At 45.1% G+C, this 17,544-nt stretch overlaps 1 protein-coding gene across 4 annotated transcripts; it reads left to right on the top strand.

Annotated features, from left to right (window-relative positions):
* Positions 1–1,427: 1,427 nt before the first annotated feature.
* On the top strand, positions 1,428–17,220 carry Igsf1 (immunoglobulin superfamily member 1). 4 transcript variants are annotated; one of them, XM_036174797.1, is made up of 21 exons: positions 1,428–1,484; positions 1,614–1,675; positions 4,033–4,163; positions 4,283–4,309; positions 4,676–4,957; positions 5,238–5,525; positions 7,358–7,642; positions 7,877–8,170; positions 8,674–8,925; positions 9,551–9,671; positions 11,568–11,638; positions 11,733–11,765; positions 12,154–12,444; positions 12,678–12,959; positions 13,538–13,825; positions 14,576–14,863; positions 15,053–15,340; positions 15,478–15,765; positions 15,895–16,173; positions 16,540–16,663; positions 16,811–17,220. In XM_036174797.1, the coding sequence occupies exons 3-21, from the start codon at positions 4,124–4,126 to the stop codon at positions 16,944–16,946; spliced, it is 3,957 nt and encodes a 1,318-aa protein (XP_036030690.1). In that variant the 5' UTR covers positions 1,428–1,484; positions 1,614–1,675; positions 4,033–4,123; the 3' UTR covers positions 16,947–17,220. The 4 variants fall into 4 exon arrangements, with proteins under 4 accessions (XP_036030690.1, XP_036030693.1, XP_036030692.1 ...); XM_036174800.1 differs by lacking the exon at positions 1,428–1,484 and having other exon boundaries at positions 1,579–1,675; positions 8,647–8,925; XM_036174799.1 differs by lacking the exons at positions 1,428–1,484; positions 1,614–1,675; positions 4,676–4,957 and having other exon boundaries at positions 4,062–4,163; positions 8,647–8,925.
* The last annotated feature ends 324 nt before the right edge of the window (positions 17,221–17,544 follow it).

Genomic DNA, 17,544 nt, shown 5'->3' with positions numbered 1-17,544 from the left:
ACAACAATCTGCAATTTGAAATGCCATGTAGGATCTACGAATGCCAGGAACCTGAAACTGTCATCTCCTGTTTCATGAAGCGATGCTATTCGAATGGCTTCATTAAAAGCAGTGTCTGGTTTTCACATACTTTCTTTTTGAAATAAACTGGTTTCCATTAGATTATTTGAAATATCTTATGAAGGTAAAAGGCAGGTGAAGGAAATTTTGGCTATTTCTTACCAATTTTTCACTGGCCCATTGGTTGTCATACTTTAATCTCATTACAATTATATGTCAACAGCTAGAGTCAGTGTCTCACCCATACATTATCATTTTTTAATCCCCTCGTGAGGCCACATGGATGGCTCAGTGGGTAAAAGTTCTTTCTGCTTGAGTCTAATGACTTGACTTCAGTCCTCAGAATCCACGTTAAAAACTATATGGATGGTGGAACTTTGTAATCCCAGTGTTCCCACAGTGAGATGGGAGGTGGAGATAGGAGAATTATCCAGAAGCTTGAAGACCAGCTGGGCTGGAATAAGCTGTGTAATGATGGACACAATAAGAGAGATCCCAATTCAGCAATTCAAAAGTTATGAACAGAGCCCTGAAGTCCTCCACCCTCCACACATGTTCTGTGACAAGTGCCATGGCCTGGTAGCTCTCCATCTCTGCCCCTCACACATTCACGCATAAAATAAAATTTGAAAAATCTTTTATAATCAACAAAATTTTCAAAACACTGCTCTATATCCTCAAAACCATACTACTCTAAGGCAGTTAAGGAGGAATTTACAGATTACCAAAGGTAGGTCGAAGTGGCAGTGGCCACGGAGAGCACATGCTGAGAACCTATTGTGTGCCAGGCCTGTGGGTACTTAGAGATTTACTTGAGTTACCCATTAAAGCCCTGGAAAGCAGGCTCTTCTATTTTATTTAAAATACAGGGGAAGTGAGCCTCAGAGAATTTAACTCACTTGCTTGGGGTCACTCACACAGCTAGTAAATGTGGACCCTGAAATGAAATCTGAAAGGACATGTCTTTAAAGCCTGGGCTTTTATCCCAAACTGGACTTTGAAGACTGTCCAAGTTACTAACCCTCTGAAAGTGCCAGTTTCCTCATCAGAAGATATTAGTGATTGCTGTGAAGGTTAGAAATGCCCAGGGCCTGGGTCAAAAGTGCACACAATAGGCGTTTCAACTATTGTGGAGACATTTATGAATGCATGAGGGCAATTAAGTAGCAGATGAAGACCCGAGTTCGCTTTAAAAACACTGGAGAGCTGGTGAGGTGGATCTACAGCTTCAGCTGTCTTGGGAGCTGGCCCTCTCCCCTCCAGGATACAGTGACCAAATGAAGCTCTGAGCGACAGGCAGGGGGGCAGGGGCCTGACTGGCACAGGCAACCTCTGCAGGGAGTAGGGAGAGAGGCGGGGAGCTGGGAGGGGCGTTCCAATCCTGGTCGTCAGAGGACTGCAGGTGCTAGGCAGAGTTGGTGTAGGTGGGTTTGGGAGCCAAGCGAGGGAGGGGGAGGAGGCTAGGGCGGGATGGTAGGTGGGTGGGGGAGAGAGGGAGGCGGGGCTCAGGGCCGGAGAGGCAGTCCTTAGACAGCTCTTCCTATGCCCGGCAGTTTGCTGCATCTGGAGGAGCTCTCTGGAGAATCTCCAACCTCGGAGCGGGCCTTCAACTACCGTAAGTACCTGCAAATGAGCGCATAGTCCAGAGGCTGAAGATTAATTACTGGCCACAGAATCCTAAACAAAACCCCGAAAGAGTCCCCCTGCTGTGATTAATTGCCGTGAATCAAACTGCTCCCCAGTCTTTCCCCCCCCCCCCTTCCTCCCTGCCTTTCTCCTTCTCTACCCCGATCGCAGCCCCGCCTCGATGAGAATCTCTGGGAAATGTATCTTCTTTCCTTTCTCAGTCTTCCCTCCAAACCCTAAGCAAAGCTTGTTTGTAACCGGCACCCTGCGGAGCCCAACCTCTTTGATTTCTGGAGCCCTTAAAGCTATGAAGGGGGCTAGCTATTAGATATTTCGGATATATCACCCTCGAAAACACTGCGACGCTGCCTAATGGTGGGGAAAGTGCCAGAGGTAGAGTACAAGGGGACCCTTATAAAGAAAACGGCCTCAACTGCCTAAGTTGGGGGTAAGGTGAAAGGGCAAAATGGGCGTGGTCAATTTTGAACCTCAGGGTTGTTTCCAAGTTCCCTGGGCATAAAGATTCATCATCTTGGCTGAAGTGATAAGGGACCTTTAAAAAAAAAAATCTCCAAATGATTGAGGAGTGGTCAGCCATGCTGAGAAATTCAGCTTTTCTGACTCACTCCAGTTGCCAATAGGCAAGACCCTGATGTCTATGTGGTAAGGCTGAATCCTCAGATGGCATTTCCTGGGTACAATCCCAGGTTGAACTCCCCTAGTACAAAGAACCTAGATTCCCCTACTAGATCCTGGCCCAGTGGCCCAAGGGGAAACAGTGCAACAGGGTAGTATCCAAGCTTTGGCCTGGCGCTGAGAAAATTGGGGACAAGGGGTTCTAGAAATTGAGATGGGAATAGTCACATTAGGGTGCTATTTCATACGTATACCACTCTTTGAAAAATGGGATAAAATACACCTGTTTACATGAAATGTACACAGCATGCCTGGCACTGTACACAGGTTTTAGTAATCCAAACAACAAGGCTAGCACATATTATTTCCCCACTTAACATAAGAAAAGTATAGAAATTAAATTAAGCATCCTTCAATACAAATAAATGAAAAACAGGGCCTGGCTCTTCTTGAATCTCTCTGTGTCCACTTGTTGTCTACCGCCAAGGTGTTTTGAAAATGTATCTTTCCACTCCTCCATTTTGTTCACTCTTAGTGCTACACCATATTAGAGGCTGTCAGTCTACATAAGTTTAGAGAAACAAAGTCATTCTCTTTCTCGCTTGTGGAAGCTGCCTGTCCCTCATTCCACTGAGCTAAGGTCAAACAGCTCAGATCAGGCAAGGTTTCGTACTATGAGTAGAGATTTCATGAAGGAGAACTCACCGGAGTTTGTGCTGTGAGGATACACCTTCCCTTAGCAAAAGCTTACTTTGCAGCGAGAGGGGAGAAGATCCACTTCACTCATATGGAATATGTATGGTTGGTAATGACTTCTGGGAAAATGAGAAGACCTCTCAGAACTCAAGTATCTTTGTTGTTATGTTCCTTAAAATTTAAACAATCCCATTTTCTTCAGAGGTAGTGAACAAAGCTGCTTAGATGCTAAGGGCAAGTTCTAAAGAATAATAATAATTACACTTTTATTTACTATCTGGAGGCAGCTGGATTAACCAACACCTGCTCAAAATAGGGTATTAATAGGTTTTGGGGTTAAGCTACAAGAGTGCATCAGAAGCATTCCTGAGAAGAAACAGTCCTTCTAAGGAAATGGGGAGGATGGAGGAAGATGAAGATGGGATGAGAGAAGGTGCTGCCTCTGGATATATGAGTGTCAGCCTTGGAGTTAAACATGAACTTTAATTTTTATTTAATATTTTGACTTTCAGCAAATTATATATCCTTCCTAAACTCCATTTGCCTCAGCAACAAAATGGGGACAGCAATAATTCTTTCTTGACTAAGTCGTTGGATGACTCAGGTGTGTGTGTGTGTGTGTGTGTGTGTGTGTGTGTGTGTGTGTGTGTACACGTGTGTGCTTGCTTGTGTGCTGATATCTGATTAAAGGATCTTAAAAGGTGAGTCTTAGCATGTTCCAGTTTCCCCACTCAGTAGGGGTTCTTCTGGCTTGATTAAGGTCATTTTCTGTGCCTTTGGAATCTCAGGGACAAATAAACTTTTCAACAAAAATAATGTCTTGAATCCCAGGAAAAGATCTTGAGTGGAGAGATGGGGAAGTGAAGAAAAGTATCAAGGTGAGGAAAGCAACAAGTGGCCTTCTTAACGAGCTAGGTTCCTGTGAACCAGTGGAATGTAAGGTTGTCAAGAGTGATCTCTCAACATGAAAGAGCAGAACTACTAGTCCCTGAGCAAGAAAATTTCTTCTTTCAGATTCTATCTTTTAAGAATCAAGCCTTCAAGACTCGAGTACACATCCTGCACCAGAGGCCCCACAGCCCTGGACAGGCCAGAGCAGGGGGCCATGATGCTTCGGACCTTCACTCTCTTGCTTGGTTGCATTTGTAAGTACAAGGAAGGAGTGAGAAGCAAGTGACCCTGTTAAGAGAAGTTCTTGTGAGCAGGCTCCTGGGGGAGGTGGAAGAGATTACTGAGTCTCTCCTTTACCATTGTCTCTTTCCAGGGCTCAGTCTGGGTATGACCTCAATGGGTAAGTGCCTTCCTTCCTGAGATAATAAGGAACTAGCCTGTCTGCATGGCCTTGAGATACCCAAGCAAGATTGGGCTGCTTGGAAATCAGAGCCTCTTCCATCATGACTTGCTTTCCCAAGAACTATGAAGCATTGCTTTATCTCTCATTAGAAGGCAGCTTATCCCCCTGTTCATTTGGTTTCCTTGAACAAATGCCCTAACATCTCTGTCCCAAACCCTTATATGAACAGACACTTCCACCCCCACAGCAAGGCAAAAGTCAGAATTTGGGTGGGTTAGAGACAATTTTTAAGCATGCTGTGAGGCACTTCATGGGAGGGAGAGGACTGACTGCTGGTATGTTTGTGATTTTGGGGAAAAACAGCAGTGGAGTCTCAACCAGAGCTTTGGATAGAATCCAACTACCCCGAGGCCCCTTGGGAGAACATCACACTTTGGTGCAGAAGCCCCTCTCGGGTATCCAGCAAGTTCCTGCTGCTGAAGGATAACACACAGATGATCTGGATCCGTCCTCCTTACAAGACCTTCCAAGTTTCATTCTTCATAGGTGCCCTTACTGAGTCCAATACAGGTCTTTATCGGTGCTGCTACTGGAAGGATAAAGGCTGGTCGAAACCCAGTAGAATTCTAGAGTTAGAAGCACCAGGTGAGATGACAAAGCTAGATACTTAAGAATCCTTTCCCAGGCTTGGGACTCAAAATCACCACCCCAGAGGAGGGTTTTTTGAATTACTTCAAATGCATGCATGTATGTCCTCCACATGTGGCACCTGATTGCCTACTTTCTATAAGACAATGCATGTAGAGGATGCAGCTCTGGAAGGCTGGGGCAAAGAAGAGTGGTTCTGGGAAGGTTCTTATAAAGCCAAAGTCTCCTGTCCTGAAGTAAAAGTTCTAACTCAAATCAGTTCATTCTTTCTTTACAGGCCAACTTCCTAAACCCATCTTCTGGATCCAGGCAGAGACCCCCCCTCTTCCTGGATGCAACGTTAACATCCTCTGCCATGGATGGCTTCAGGATTTGGTATTTATGCTGTTTAAAGAAGGATACACAGAGCCCGTAGATTACCAAGTCCCAACTGGGACAATGGCCATATTCTCCATTGACAACTTGGCACCTGAGAATGAAGGGGTTTACATCTGCCGCACTCATATCCAGATGCTCCCCACTCTGTGGTCAGAGCCCAGCAATCCCCTGAAGCTGGTGGTGGCAGGTGGGTGTGGATATGGCTGCTGGCATCTGACAATTGTTATCCCAGGGATCATGGCTGGTTGAGCAAAAGTTTTTGGTATTACTTGCCTCAGCCAGTTTCTAGGCCTTGCAAGAATGGTGAGGCAGTCATTTGACATGTTCCTGAGCTCCAAATTAGAATCACACATGCTTTAAAGCAGATAACCCTTTGGCCTGATTGTGAGCCTAGCCATCCATTCAGTAACTTCATCTTATCACAGGTTATTGTCTTTTACTTTTAGGTTATTATTCATTCACTCATTCATTCAGTATTTATTGAGCACCTAATATGTGCCAGGCATTGCCAGTGTAGTCTTAAAATTGATTCCTTAAAAGTTTAGTGTATTTGTGATGATTATATTTAAGTTTGTGAAGTAGAATGAATCATTCTCACTGATGAAAAATAAACAAATGACAAAGAAAGTGATAGTTTATATTTTAGAAATGGCTTGAAAGATTACGTTGTCCCATATCAATAGAGCCAGTAAAGGCAGCACCAAGCTCCAAACACAGAAGGAAACTCCTCCAAAGGTCCAAATACTAGTCACACACTCTAGCTTCAACTCCTCTATCCCATGTCCTGGATGATTCCAGATGGAATTGTCTACATTTATGTAATTTCCACAGCAAGCAACATAGATCCAGGGAATTGTGATGATACAGAAAGTACCCGGATTTCCTAGTTCAACCTGTGACGCTGCTTCCCCGTGTGATGTTGAGCACGTCATGTCACTTCTCTGTGCTTCTGTTTTCTCTATTCTAACCCAGGATAACAATATCTGTCCCATCTATTGTGTAATGCCACCCTGCGCTTCAGCTTCGTCATCTGCAAAATTGGTATAAGAGTAATGCCTACCTCACAGGGTTGTTGTGAGGATTTACCTACATAACATGTACAGTGCCTGGCATATAAGTTCTCAATAAATGATAGACAATAATTTTATTAATATAGCTTTTTATTGAGGATCAAATTACAAAGGACTGTTTAACTGGTGTATATGGATACTTGTTGTACACATACCCTTCCAATGTAGATCCCACTAACACATATTTTTGTAATTAGTGTTCACCAGTATTTCCAACTTGTCTATTAGTGTTATGCTGGCAGGGATTTAATATTCTTTACAATCAGTACCCTTAGACCGGCATGAATCTTGACACATCCAAAAAGCTTCCATGAGTATGTGATGGGGCTGATCTTACCATAGTGGATGAATTGGTGTGCCTGGGATTTGAGTGGGGGAGAAGATGGAGTCTTGTAGAGCTGAAGTTTATTAGTACAACTACCTTAGTAAAACAACCCATGGAAATGAGGGTGGGCCCCATTACCAGATCTCATTGGCTTACTGAGTTATTGCCCCAAATCTACCTCCCTATTGGCCTCCCCCAGCCTCATGTTTTGAGGTTGGAAGTGGGGTTTTAAGGTGAGGTTAATGTGTTCAGATGTTCTCATTAATATTTCAGTGAAAGTTTTGCTCAATAAGATGGAATCAGTAATTTTTAGATGTATAGATTTTCTGGCTGTGGGAAAAACTATACTTGTCATTTCAGAGACCCAAAGATACAGGGCATTATGAGTGTAGACAGTCCCCTGAGGCAAGCACCTATACCTGGCTGAGCTCACAGTGGAGCTAATAAAGTCAGATGAGAGGTAAAGACTATAAGTGAACTTACCCTTGATTACATACGCAAGGAGGCATAAATCTAAGGAAGGCTACATTCCAGTTACCACTTTTGTGTGAAGAAACTAGGAGACTAAAAATAGACTAGGGAAGAATTGGCCAAACTGTAACTTAAGGGTCTCTTCCCTTCTAGGTCTCTACCCCAAACCAACTCTGACAGCCCATCCTGGGCCCATCCTGGCACCCGGAGAAAGCCTGAGTCTCAGGTGCCAAGGGCCAATATATGGAATGACGTTTGCTTTAATGAGGTTGGAAGACTTGAAGAAATCTTTTTACCACAAGAAGCCAATAAAAAATGAGGCATATTTCTACTTCCGGGCTCTGAAGATCCAGGATACAGGGCACTATCTCTGTTTTTACTATGATGGGTCATACAGAGGCTCACTGTTTAGTGATATCCTGAAAGTCTGGGTGACTGGTAAGACAGGGGTATGCTATAGAACAGGTCATAAATCCTCATCTGATTCCCTCTCCCTCTTTGCACCTAGTCACTTGGCCAGGGTTAACAGTAGGGGGAAGGAGCAGACTTTGTTCAGCTTAGTGGGGAATTTGCAAAGCACAAATGGGAAAACAGAGAAGGAAAATAGCCCTAAGTATTGGAAGGAGGGGAAAGTTCTACCATTGGCTATTTGTGTTTTGGGTCTCATCCTAGACACTTTCCCCAAGACCTGGCTACTTGTTCAGCCCAGTCCTGTCGTTCAAATGGGCCAAAACGTAAGCCTGAGATGTCAAGGACTGATGGATGGAGTGGGGCTTGCACTCTATAAGAAGGGAGAAGAGAGACCCCTTCAGTTTCTGGATGTCACCAGCAACACTGGCAACAAATCATTCTTCCTCAAGAATGTGACCTACAAGGATGCTGGCATTTATAGCTGTCAGTATTTTCTTACCTGGAAGACGTCCATTAAGATGGAAACATACAACACTGTGGAGCTGATGGTTGTAGGCAAGTTATCCAAACTGGCTTTAATGTTATTGTCACCTGTTTGCTTTTGTCATTATTGCTGTGCTTTAAGGGGGTCCTAGTGGCTCTTGCACTTTCTTAAAGCTATGAGCTAAAAAGAAAACACTAGGAGGGTGGTTTAGGACTTTTTACATCCTTCAGGGACCTTCTCTCAGGATTCACCTTAAGCCTTACCTCTCTGCATGACTCAGACTCACTGTGACTCATGAAAAAAATATTTTCCTTCAAGCCAGGGAGATCTTACAGGTATGAGGTCTTCCTGATTGAAAGTAGGAACCAGTAGTGTTTAGAGAACCAAGGAGAGGGGGGGAAGAACTCTAACCACACAGGCTTGAAGTCATTTATCAAATGTAAGTGAAAAGACAGAGAAGCCCAAGTGGGAAGCTCAAAAACATTTGGCAGGGGAGAGGGTGCTTAGCTCAATGTCACTCTAACTGTGGTCTCTGGATTGGTTTCAGATAAGCCCCCCAAACCCTCCCTTTCAGCTTGGCCCAGTTCCGTGTTCAAAGTAGGAAAGACCATCACCTTTCAGTGCCGAGTGTCTCATCCAGTACTTGAATTTTCTTTGGAATGGGAAGAAAGAACAACATTCCAAAAATTCTCAGTAGATGGAGACTTCATCATCACTGACATTGAAGGACAAGGCACAGGGACCTACAGTTGCAGCTATTATATTGAGGCACATACTAACATGTGGTCACATCGCAGTGAGCCTCTGAAGTTGCTGGGGCCAGCAGGTGAGAGGGTAACTTCTCGTAGGAATATCCTTCCATATCTTAGGATCCTAAAGTAGTGCCCAGAAATATACAGGAAGGGGAGTGAGAGCTTGGAAGTCAGGACCCATGTGTCTAGGCATACTTCCCTTGGGTTATTGGTGAAATTAATAAGGCCACTCCACGTAGTTAAAAGGGAGGTTTATTTTGTGGACTAACTTACAAATGAAGGGGTAGGTTGCAGGGTCTGGCAAAGGTATAACACAGTCTGGCGGTGTTCTCTGGAGAACTCTGCTCAGTCTACCTCCAGCGTCCAGGGTCCGGAACCAAGAGAGAGACCTCTTCCTGATCCTTGGTCTTCCGCTTCCTCCTCCGCCCTGCCTTGTGGGCGTGACCATTACCAAAGCCTCAATGGGGGTGGAAATTCCAAGCCAATGCTGGGATGGCTATCCACTACATTGGGTGTTCTACAATAATTCAAAGCAGTGATCAAGATATTCTGAAGACTCCGTGAAAAGAAAGAGCACATCTATCCCAAGCTTTTAAAGAGAAGATTTTCAAGTAACCAGCTCCTCTCCCCCCCTCCATGAATTTATCTGTCTGACCTATTCCCATCAACACTTTCGCTTCTGGTCTTCTCTGGTCACAGGCTTCCTCACCTGGAATTCCATTCCGAATGAAGCTTTCAGGATGTCCTTATCTGTCCAGATTGTTTCTTTGCTGCTGCTAGTGCTGTGGATACGGTGGAAATGTCGGAGATTGAGATTCAGGTAACTGTCTTCTCTCTGCCTGTTGTTTCAGAAGGAGCTGATTGTGTGCTCACCTAGTCTCCAGAATGCCCCCCTCCCCCACTCCCCCCGGGCAGTAGGCCACAGGGATGCACTCTTAGGTTTCTCTCCAGCCTCAAGGCTTTACAGGTCAAGGCATTCTCATTCCATTTGTTTCTCTTTCACCTCGCAAAGGGGTCATTTTCCAAGCTGGAAAGTGGAGTCAAGTATAGTTTTCAGAGGCTACAGAAATAATCAGAACCATGTTCCCTGACCTCTATACCTCCTACAATGCCCCAAATCTCCCCTTAAACAACTCTGTCCACAAGACATTATAGATGTCTTCCCCAATAGATATGGTGTGTACATGCTCTCTTGTAAGGATCTATGCTCTTCTGTATTTCAGGTTATCTAATTCCCATCTCATTTTTTCCACTTTACCCCCTTTCCCCACACACTTTCAAGGGCTAGAGCAAATATTTTGGCCCATTCAAGGTTCCTTAGAAACCAGTTTTTTCTGTTACTTTAGACTCCTATTGTCTGTGGAGAGCATACTTAGAATATAGTTTTAACATGGATAGGCATTTGATAAGACAAGATATAGAGCCTGAGAATCAGACTCTTTCCTCTGGCCTGAAAACTGCCCAAAAGACCCTCCTGCTATTCGACTCTCCAGTGTCCTTTGGACCATTGATTTCTCTCAGTCCCCATGGTTTTCTAAGGCTATTCCAGTTGGCAATGTAAACAGAAATGACAGATCTTAACCGGTGAGGCCTTTCCACCCTCTACTTCTGGGTGTCCCTTTTGGCCACCTTTGTGTTTCTGAGAAATTTAGTACACAATGGATGATCACTATGACTATGTGTGTCTGTGTTTCTGCTGAGATCTGAGGGATAGAGTGCCAGGGCAACAAGTGGAGAGCCACTTATGGTTTCTGGAAAACAAAACAAAACAAAAACAAAAAACAAGACCAAAAAAAAAAAAAACCACCCTTGGAGTTTTCAAACAGTTTCAGTGAGATCTAATTTTACTGTTCTATAGATTCTTCCCTAAATTCCATATGCTTTAGACTAACCTCTTAGTAGGATTTAAAAAGATATAACTTCATGTGTCTCACCCTACTCCAAGACCATTGCAGCAAAGGAAAAGATTGGAATCCAGATTTCCTAGCAGCTTGAAAAGTTGTTTTCCTGACCAGGAAAGGCTGAGATTGGCCACTGTTTCCTAAGAATAAACTGCCAATTGAACTTTGGCTTTATACCTCCTAATTGTACAGCAACCAGAGCCCAACAACAGTGCTCCATATTTGTGGTCACAATCTAGGTAGTGGGAGAGAGATACCACTCTCTGACAGGCTTAGCTCTGCACTGACAGGCAGTCTTCTGGTAATTCATCAAGGCTGCCTAGGCAACCCTTCCATAACAAAGGCAGGTGAGGCAGGTCAGTCTGAAGACCAGTCCTGCCATAGGAACAACTGCTTCCAAACTTAAACTTGATGACTGAGAAACACTCAAGGTTGATCCTTCCACCCCCACACCCAACCACCCAGAGCTGCTGAGCTCCAGGGGTTCTGAGAACTGGAGATACAAAAGCATTTCCCCATCTGACATCTCATTTGCAACCTAATCAGGGGCCATGGGAAACTGATAAAAACTATATATACTGTGGGAGGGGCAGGGATGAGGAGCATGCAGGTCCTTGAAAGCGCAAGGGGTTTGTAAGTGGCTAGTGCCTCAAAAAGAAAAGTCATCCGTGTCAGAAAAGATCAGATCCCATTATCCTGGCTTACCTAGTCCCTATTGGGTAGTGAATAAGCCAATGACATAAATTGCCGCCCCCTTCTCTCCGCCCTCCCCCTAATCCCAGCAACTCCTCTCATCTCTTTTCTGGTCTCCCTAGAGAAGCCTGGTTGTTGGGAACAGCTCAAGGGGTCGCCATGCTCTTCATACTCATGGCCCTTCTTTGCTGTGGTGAGTACAAAGTGTCGGGCCAGGAGCCTGGCAACAGGCTTGAGGGTGGTCTTGGTGAGGAGGGGGCAGAGGCTGACAAAGCTTTCTTTTGCAGGACTGTGCAGTGGGGCACTGGTAGAAGAGATTGGTGAGTTTTTTCCTGCTCCAGACTGGGACATTCCTCTCTGGAGATCCGAAATAACTACAGAGTGTCAGTGTCAGTGGCCAGGGAGTGACTGGTTGGGAGAGAAGGACAGCCAGGAAGGGGCACTTGTTAAAGCTACTGGCAAAATTAAGCCTCCAACTCTATCCTGCCTGTAAAAATTTCCTTCTGGCTCCTGCATTTTTGTGAGGCTCAGCTGAGACATCAGCTTCCCCTTTCCCCAGCACCTGAAGAAAGACACAAGATAGCAAAGAAAAGATTTTGATTGAAAGGGGGTGGAGGGCTGTGAGGATCTGGGTAAGGGCTTCAACAGAAAGGAAAGGAGGGAAGGAGAATGCCAGGAGGAAGGCTTCATTAACTCTGCTGTTTCTAGAAATAATAATGCCAACTCCTAAGCCTGAACTGTGGGCAGAGACGAACTTCCCTCTGGCCCCATGGAAGAACTTAACCCTCTGGTGCAGAAGCCCTTCTAGCTCAACCAAGGAGTTTGTGTTACTGAAGGACGGGACCGGGTGGATTGCAACTCGCCCGGCCTCAGAGCAGGTCCGGGCTGCCTTCCCCCTTGGCGTCCTGACCCACAGCCACACTGGGAGTTACCATTGCCATTCATGGGAGGAGATGGCTGTGTCGGAGCCTAGTGAAGCACTTGAACTAGTAGGAACAGGTAAGCAAAGACAGAGGGTCTTCCCCGGAGTGATTCCCAGTACCCCTGGGACCTCTGTGCTTCTAGGAGGAGAGGGTGGGGGAGGGGTGAGGAAAAGCGTGAGAGGAGACAGATTTGGAAACTTAGAGCTCGTCATGATGCATTTCTTTTGTTTGTAAAGTAACTCTGAGCGTCCCATCTCGGGGGCACTTGCAAACTTTTGACTCCCTTGTCATTCCAATTTGGTTTTCTAGACATCCTTCCCAAACCTGTCATTTCGGCTTCCCTCCCAATCCGGGGCCAGGAACTGCAGATCCGATGCAAAGGATGGCTGGAGGGTTTGGGCTTTGCTCTGTATAAGAAGGGAGAGCAGGAACCTGTCCAGCAACTCCGTGGTGCCGTTGGTAGAGAAGCCTTCTTTACAATTCAAAGAATGGGGGATAAAGAAGAGGGCAATTACAGCTGCCGTACACACACTGAAATGCAGCCCTTCAAGTGGTCTGAACCCAGTGAGCCCCTGGAGCTTGTCATAAAAGGTAGAGCCGAAAGAGTATGTGAGGGAGGAGGGGCAGAAAGTGCCTGTTGGACACTCCTATCACCCCCACAAATTTTGCTGCTGGTACTAGGAGCCTGTGTCCAATCTTAGAGCCAGGCAGGCGCTGGGAGTGCCAGGGCCTCTGGCTGCATGATATTAATAGACATAATTGTTATTAATAGCTTGGGTTTGTGGAGGGTGATTTAATTTTTCTGATTATTTTCCCATTGATTACCTCATTTAACTATAGAGGAAATCCTGAAGAGAGGTGAAGTGGGTACTATTTCCTTCTCTTATTCACGTGGGCAAACTCAGGTTCAGAGAACTAACTAATAGAGTTCCAAGGCAAGTTTACTCCCTTTAACAGCCTCCCTTGCCTGTTGCAGTGACAGTGAGGATTTGGATTCCTCTAAAGGCAAGGAGAGACTTGATGAGGGATACTTGTAAAACCAAATAAAAACATTAATGCAACTATTTATGAATATGCATATAGAGAACAGCTTCCCCAAACCAACATTTCCTATATTTGCTTCCGGTTTTCTTGATTTGGTTTTGTAATGTTTTGTTTTTCTCTTCCAGAAATGTACCCCAAGCCTTTCTTTAAGACGTGGGCCAGTCCTGTGGTCACTCCTGGTGCCCGAGTGACTTTCACTTGCTCCACCTCCCATGAGCACATGAGCTTCATTCTTTACAAGGATGACAATGAAATTGCATCAAGTGACCCCGCCTGGGGAACTCCAGGGTCTAGTGCAGCTCACTTTCTGGTCATTTCAGTGGCCGGTGGTGATGGGGGAAACTATAGCTGTCGTTATTATGACTTTTCCATCTGGTCGGAGCCCAGTGACCCTGTGGAGCTCATTGTGACAGGTTAGGGAGAGGGAAAGTCTTGGTGGAGATAGTATTGACCCTAGGAGAGTGATTGGCGGGGCTGCCAGTGGGAGGGGAAGACATGTGTTCTGTAAAGGACACAGGAACATTCTTAGGGTAGTGCTCAGCACGTGATGAACTGTCCAAGGAAGACAGCTGTTTATGTTATCATCACAAGAAGAGAAGACAAAGAAGTAGGGGAGGCCAGAAATTCACCACTGAAAAAAAGTAGTGAGGAAGATAGGCGTGGCCAATCTAAGAACCAAACTTAAGTTGCCTGCTTTCTAAAATAACCCTTTTAGGCTTGGCCTTGCGCTTTGAGTTCAAGGTCCACTTTTGCCTGAACTGAGCTGTCAGAGATTGGTGGGCTGGATGAGCCTCAGAGAATCGGAGAAAACCTTGAAATGTCAGATGCATGTTAGACAGCAATTACAAATGATTGTTTCAAAGGGTGTTTAACGTCATAGGAAAGTGTTTACAATATAAACATATCAGATTCTCCACCTCTGAGTACAGTGGGTCTCAATTACATAAATAGTCTCAGCTCCAAGGACATAGTCATGTGCTAAAATATAAGTGGGAAAATAGTTATATTTGAGCTGGTAAAATTATGTTTTCTTCATTAGTTTTTTATTACATTTTCTAATTTTCTACAATAAACATATATCATCTCCTATAACAACATTATAAAGGCTACTTGCAAAATGTGGGGAGCAGTCTTTTCTTATATTACAATCTTTTTCCTTTTAGAATACTACCCGGAACCCACTCTCCTGGCACAGCCAGGCCCAGTGGTGCTTCCTGGGAAGAATGTGACACTACGCTGCCAAGGAACTTTTCAGGGCATGAGGTTTGCCCTCTTACAGGAGGGTACTCATGCTCCCTTACAGTTCCAGAGTACTTCAGGGACCTCAGTTGACTTCCTCCTCCACACTGTTGGAGCAGAGGACTCTGGAAACTACAGCTGTATCTACTATGAGACAACCATGTCGAACAGAGGCTCATACCGTAGTGTGCCCCTTATGATCTGGGTGACTGGTAAGGACAGACAAAACAAGGGGTTAGCATGTGATCAGTTGGAGTATGGACTAAGGGGGTTGATTTCTTCTAGGAGGGCAGGCCAAACTATGGAGGGGATTCAAGGAAAATCAATTATCATGGTGTGGGAGTAGCAAGGTTGTATACTTTCACCTTATTCATCATACTTACATCTTATTTTCTTTCTAGACACATTCCCCAGACCATGGTTGTCTGCTGAGCCCAGTTCTGTGGTCACTATGGGACAGAATGTTACTCTCTGGTGCCAAGGACCAGTTCATGGAGTTGGGTACATTTTGCACAAAGAAGGAGAAGCCACTTCAATGCAGCTTTGGGGGTCCACCAGCAATGAAGGAGCATTCCCTATTACCAATATATCTGGTGCTAGCATAGGTCGTTATAGCTGCTGTTACCACCCTGACTGGATCAGCCCTATCAAGATACAGCCTAGCAACACTCTGGAACTCATAGTCACAGGTAAGGGGATGAAACTGTGAAGTGGGCATTATAGTGTAGAAAGGATATGATTGACTGGCTCATGAGAGACTAGGGTAGGTCAAGGAGGAATAGACTCTAAAATGGCTTCTCTTTGATGAGTAGTTCGTTTCTTGCAGGTTTACTTCCTAAGCCCAGCCTGTTAGTTCAACCTGGTCCCATGGTGGCCCCTGGAGAAAATATGACTCTTCAATGTCAAGGGGAACTGCCAGATTCAACATTTGTCCTTTTGAAGGAGGGGACTCAACAGCCTTTAGAGCAACAGAGGCCAAGTGGGTACAGAGCTGACTTCTGGATGCCAGTGGTGAGGGATCAGGATTCTGGTGTCTACAGCTGTGTTTATTATCTGGATTCTGCTCCCCTTGCGGCTTCGAATCACAGCAACCCTCTAGAGATCTGGGTGACCGGTAAGGTTTTGAAACCCAGGGAGCATTTAGATTTTGTAGTTTTAGGCCTTTTAAGGGCTAAGAATAATACAAGAGATGGCTGGGGTAAGGGCCACTTTGTTTAACTCTGTGCTCTTGTTTTGGTTGCAGACAAGCCCCCTAAACCTTCTCTGTCAGCCTGGCCCAGCACTGTCTTCAAGGTAGGGAAGGACATAACCCTTCAGTGCCGAGGACCCCTACCAGGAGTTGAGTTTGTGCTGGAACATGATGGAGAAGAGGCACCCCAACAGTTCTCAGAAGATGGTGACTTTGTCATCAACAATGTGGAAGGGAAAGGCATTGGAAACTACAGCTGCAGCTACCGTCTGCAGGCCTACCCTGACATCTGGTCAGAGCCCAGTGATTCCCTGGAGCTAGTTGGAGCAGCAGGTGAGTGGATAATCCCTTCATGAAAGTTCCTGTCATGATGTTCCTGAGATTTCAAGGACAGCCCACACAGAGATAGGTGAAATTAGGAGACAGGAAGTTGGAACCCTTAAGTATATCATACCTTTTGTAAAGATGAAGCAAAGGTAGGACTTCAGGTGCACTCAGAGATACTAAATAGATTCATCTAAGGCCTCCCTACTTGTCAGAAAGGAGGTCTGAGTATCTCTGCATATGCACCTCAACTGAATTCCTTCAACAGCTCAGTACATGGCTTGCATAGTGACTCTGAGGAGGTAAGGGGACAACATAATATTAAAAGGAACATTGCTATGCTAAGTTCTGATTCCATTTATTTATATACCACAGGGCCTGTTGCTCAAGAGTGCACTGTAGGTAACATTGTCCGAAGTACCCTGATTGTGGTGGTTGTGGTAGCCTTGGGGATAGTGCTAGCCGTAGAGTGGAAGAAGTGGCCTCGCCTTCGGACTAGGTAAATACTCAGCTCAGCTCAATTCCAGAAATGGAGTGCTGCTAGAAAATCCATGAGCCAGTTACTTTTCTGGCATCTGAGCTATACCCTACAATATGTTTTCAGGACCTGCTCTCCATTAGTTTTCTATCTTTTTTCCTTATACAGGGGCTCCGAGACAGATGGAAGAGACCAGACCATAGTCCTTGAAGAGTGTAACCAAGAAGGAGAACCAGGAACCACCACCAGTTCTCCTTCATCTGCCTCCCAGAGAATCTCAGCAGAACTGACAGTCCCAATATAACTCTCCTCTCCTTTACAAGAGCTTTTCTCTCCTATCTTTACCTGCAGAGACCTGGAAATCCAATTTGCTTACCCTGGAATTCAGCAGCATTTACTGCTTTTTGAGTCGAGCCCCTGAGTTGGGTCAAGAGGATTCTTGGAGTGGCAAGCTCTACTAGGTCAAGCTGTTTCCCTTACCCCTATTACTCCTCACTGTACTGATTTACTGGTGCATGGAATTTTATTCAAACATATTCTTCTGAATAAAGAGAATATTCACTATTTAACTGCAAAAACCATGGTAGTGGTCTTCTTTCGGTCTGTGTCTCACTTACAACTCAGCAGAAATGATAAGAGGACATGAGGCTGCTATTACCAGAGAAAGGAGTTCAAGGATTTGGTGGTGGAGGAGGGCAGGAGGGCTCCCAAATAGCGCTTTGCAACTTAGTTTTAGATGTGTGCACTGAACATGGTGTTCTGCCCTTCCATCCTGTCCCTGCATGACAATGTTCTGTTCAAGTCAAACATGAGAAGAACAAACACTGAAGTTACACTAATTTTTTTCACTATGTTGTTTTTCGATTCATAGGCTTTCAAACAGCAGGTCTGGCCCTCTATAG

The sequence above is a fragment of the Onychomys torridus genome, chromosome X, assembly GCF_903995425.1.
Source record: "Onychomys torridus chromosome X, mOncTor1.1, whole genome shotgun sequence".
In the NCBI taxonomy this organism is placed as follows: Eukaryota; Metazoa; Chordata; class Mammalia; order Rodentia; family Cricetidae; genus Onychomys; species Onychomys torridus.
This window is presented reverse-complemented; position numbering and strand designations above follow the sequence as displayed.

Coding starts and splice junctions, on each gene's coding strand:
- Igsf1 (XM_036174800.1), top strand. CDS start 4,124: ATGATGCTTCGGACCTTCACTCTCTTGCTTGGTTGCATTT. Junction 4,958..5,237: donor TCTAGAGTTAGAAGCACCAG/GTGAGATGACAA, acceptor CTTTCTTTACAG/GCCAACTTCCTAAACCCATC. Junction 13,826..14,575: donor TGTGGAGCTCATTGTGACAG/GTTAGGGAGAGG, acceptor TTTTCCTTTTAG/AATACTACCCGGAACCCACT.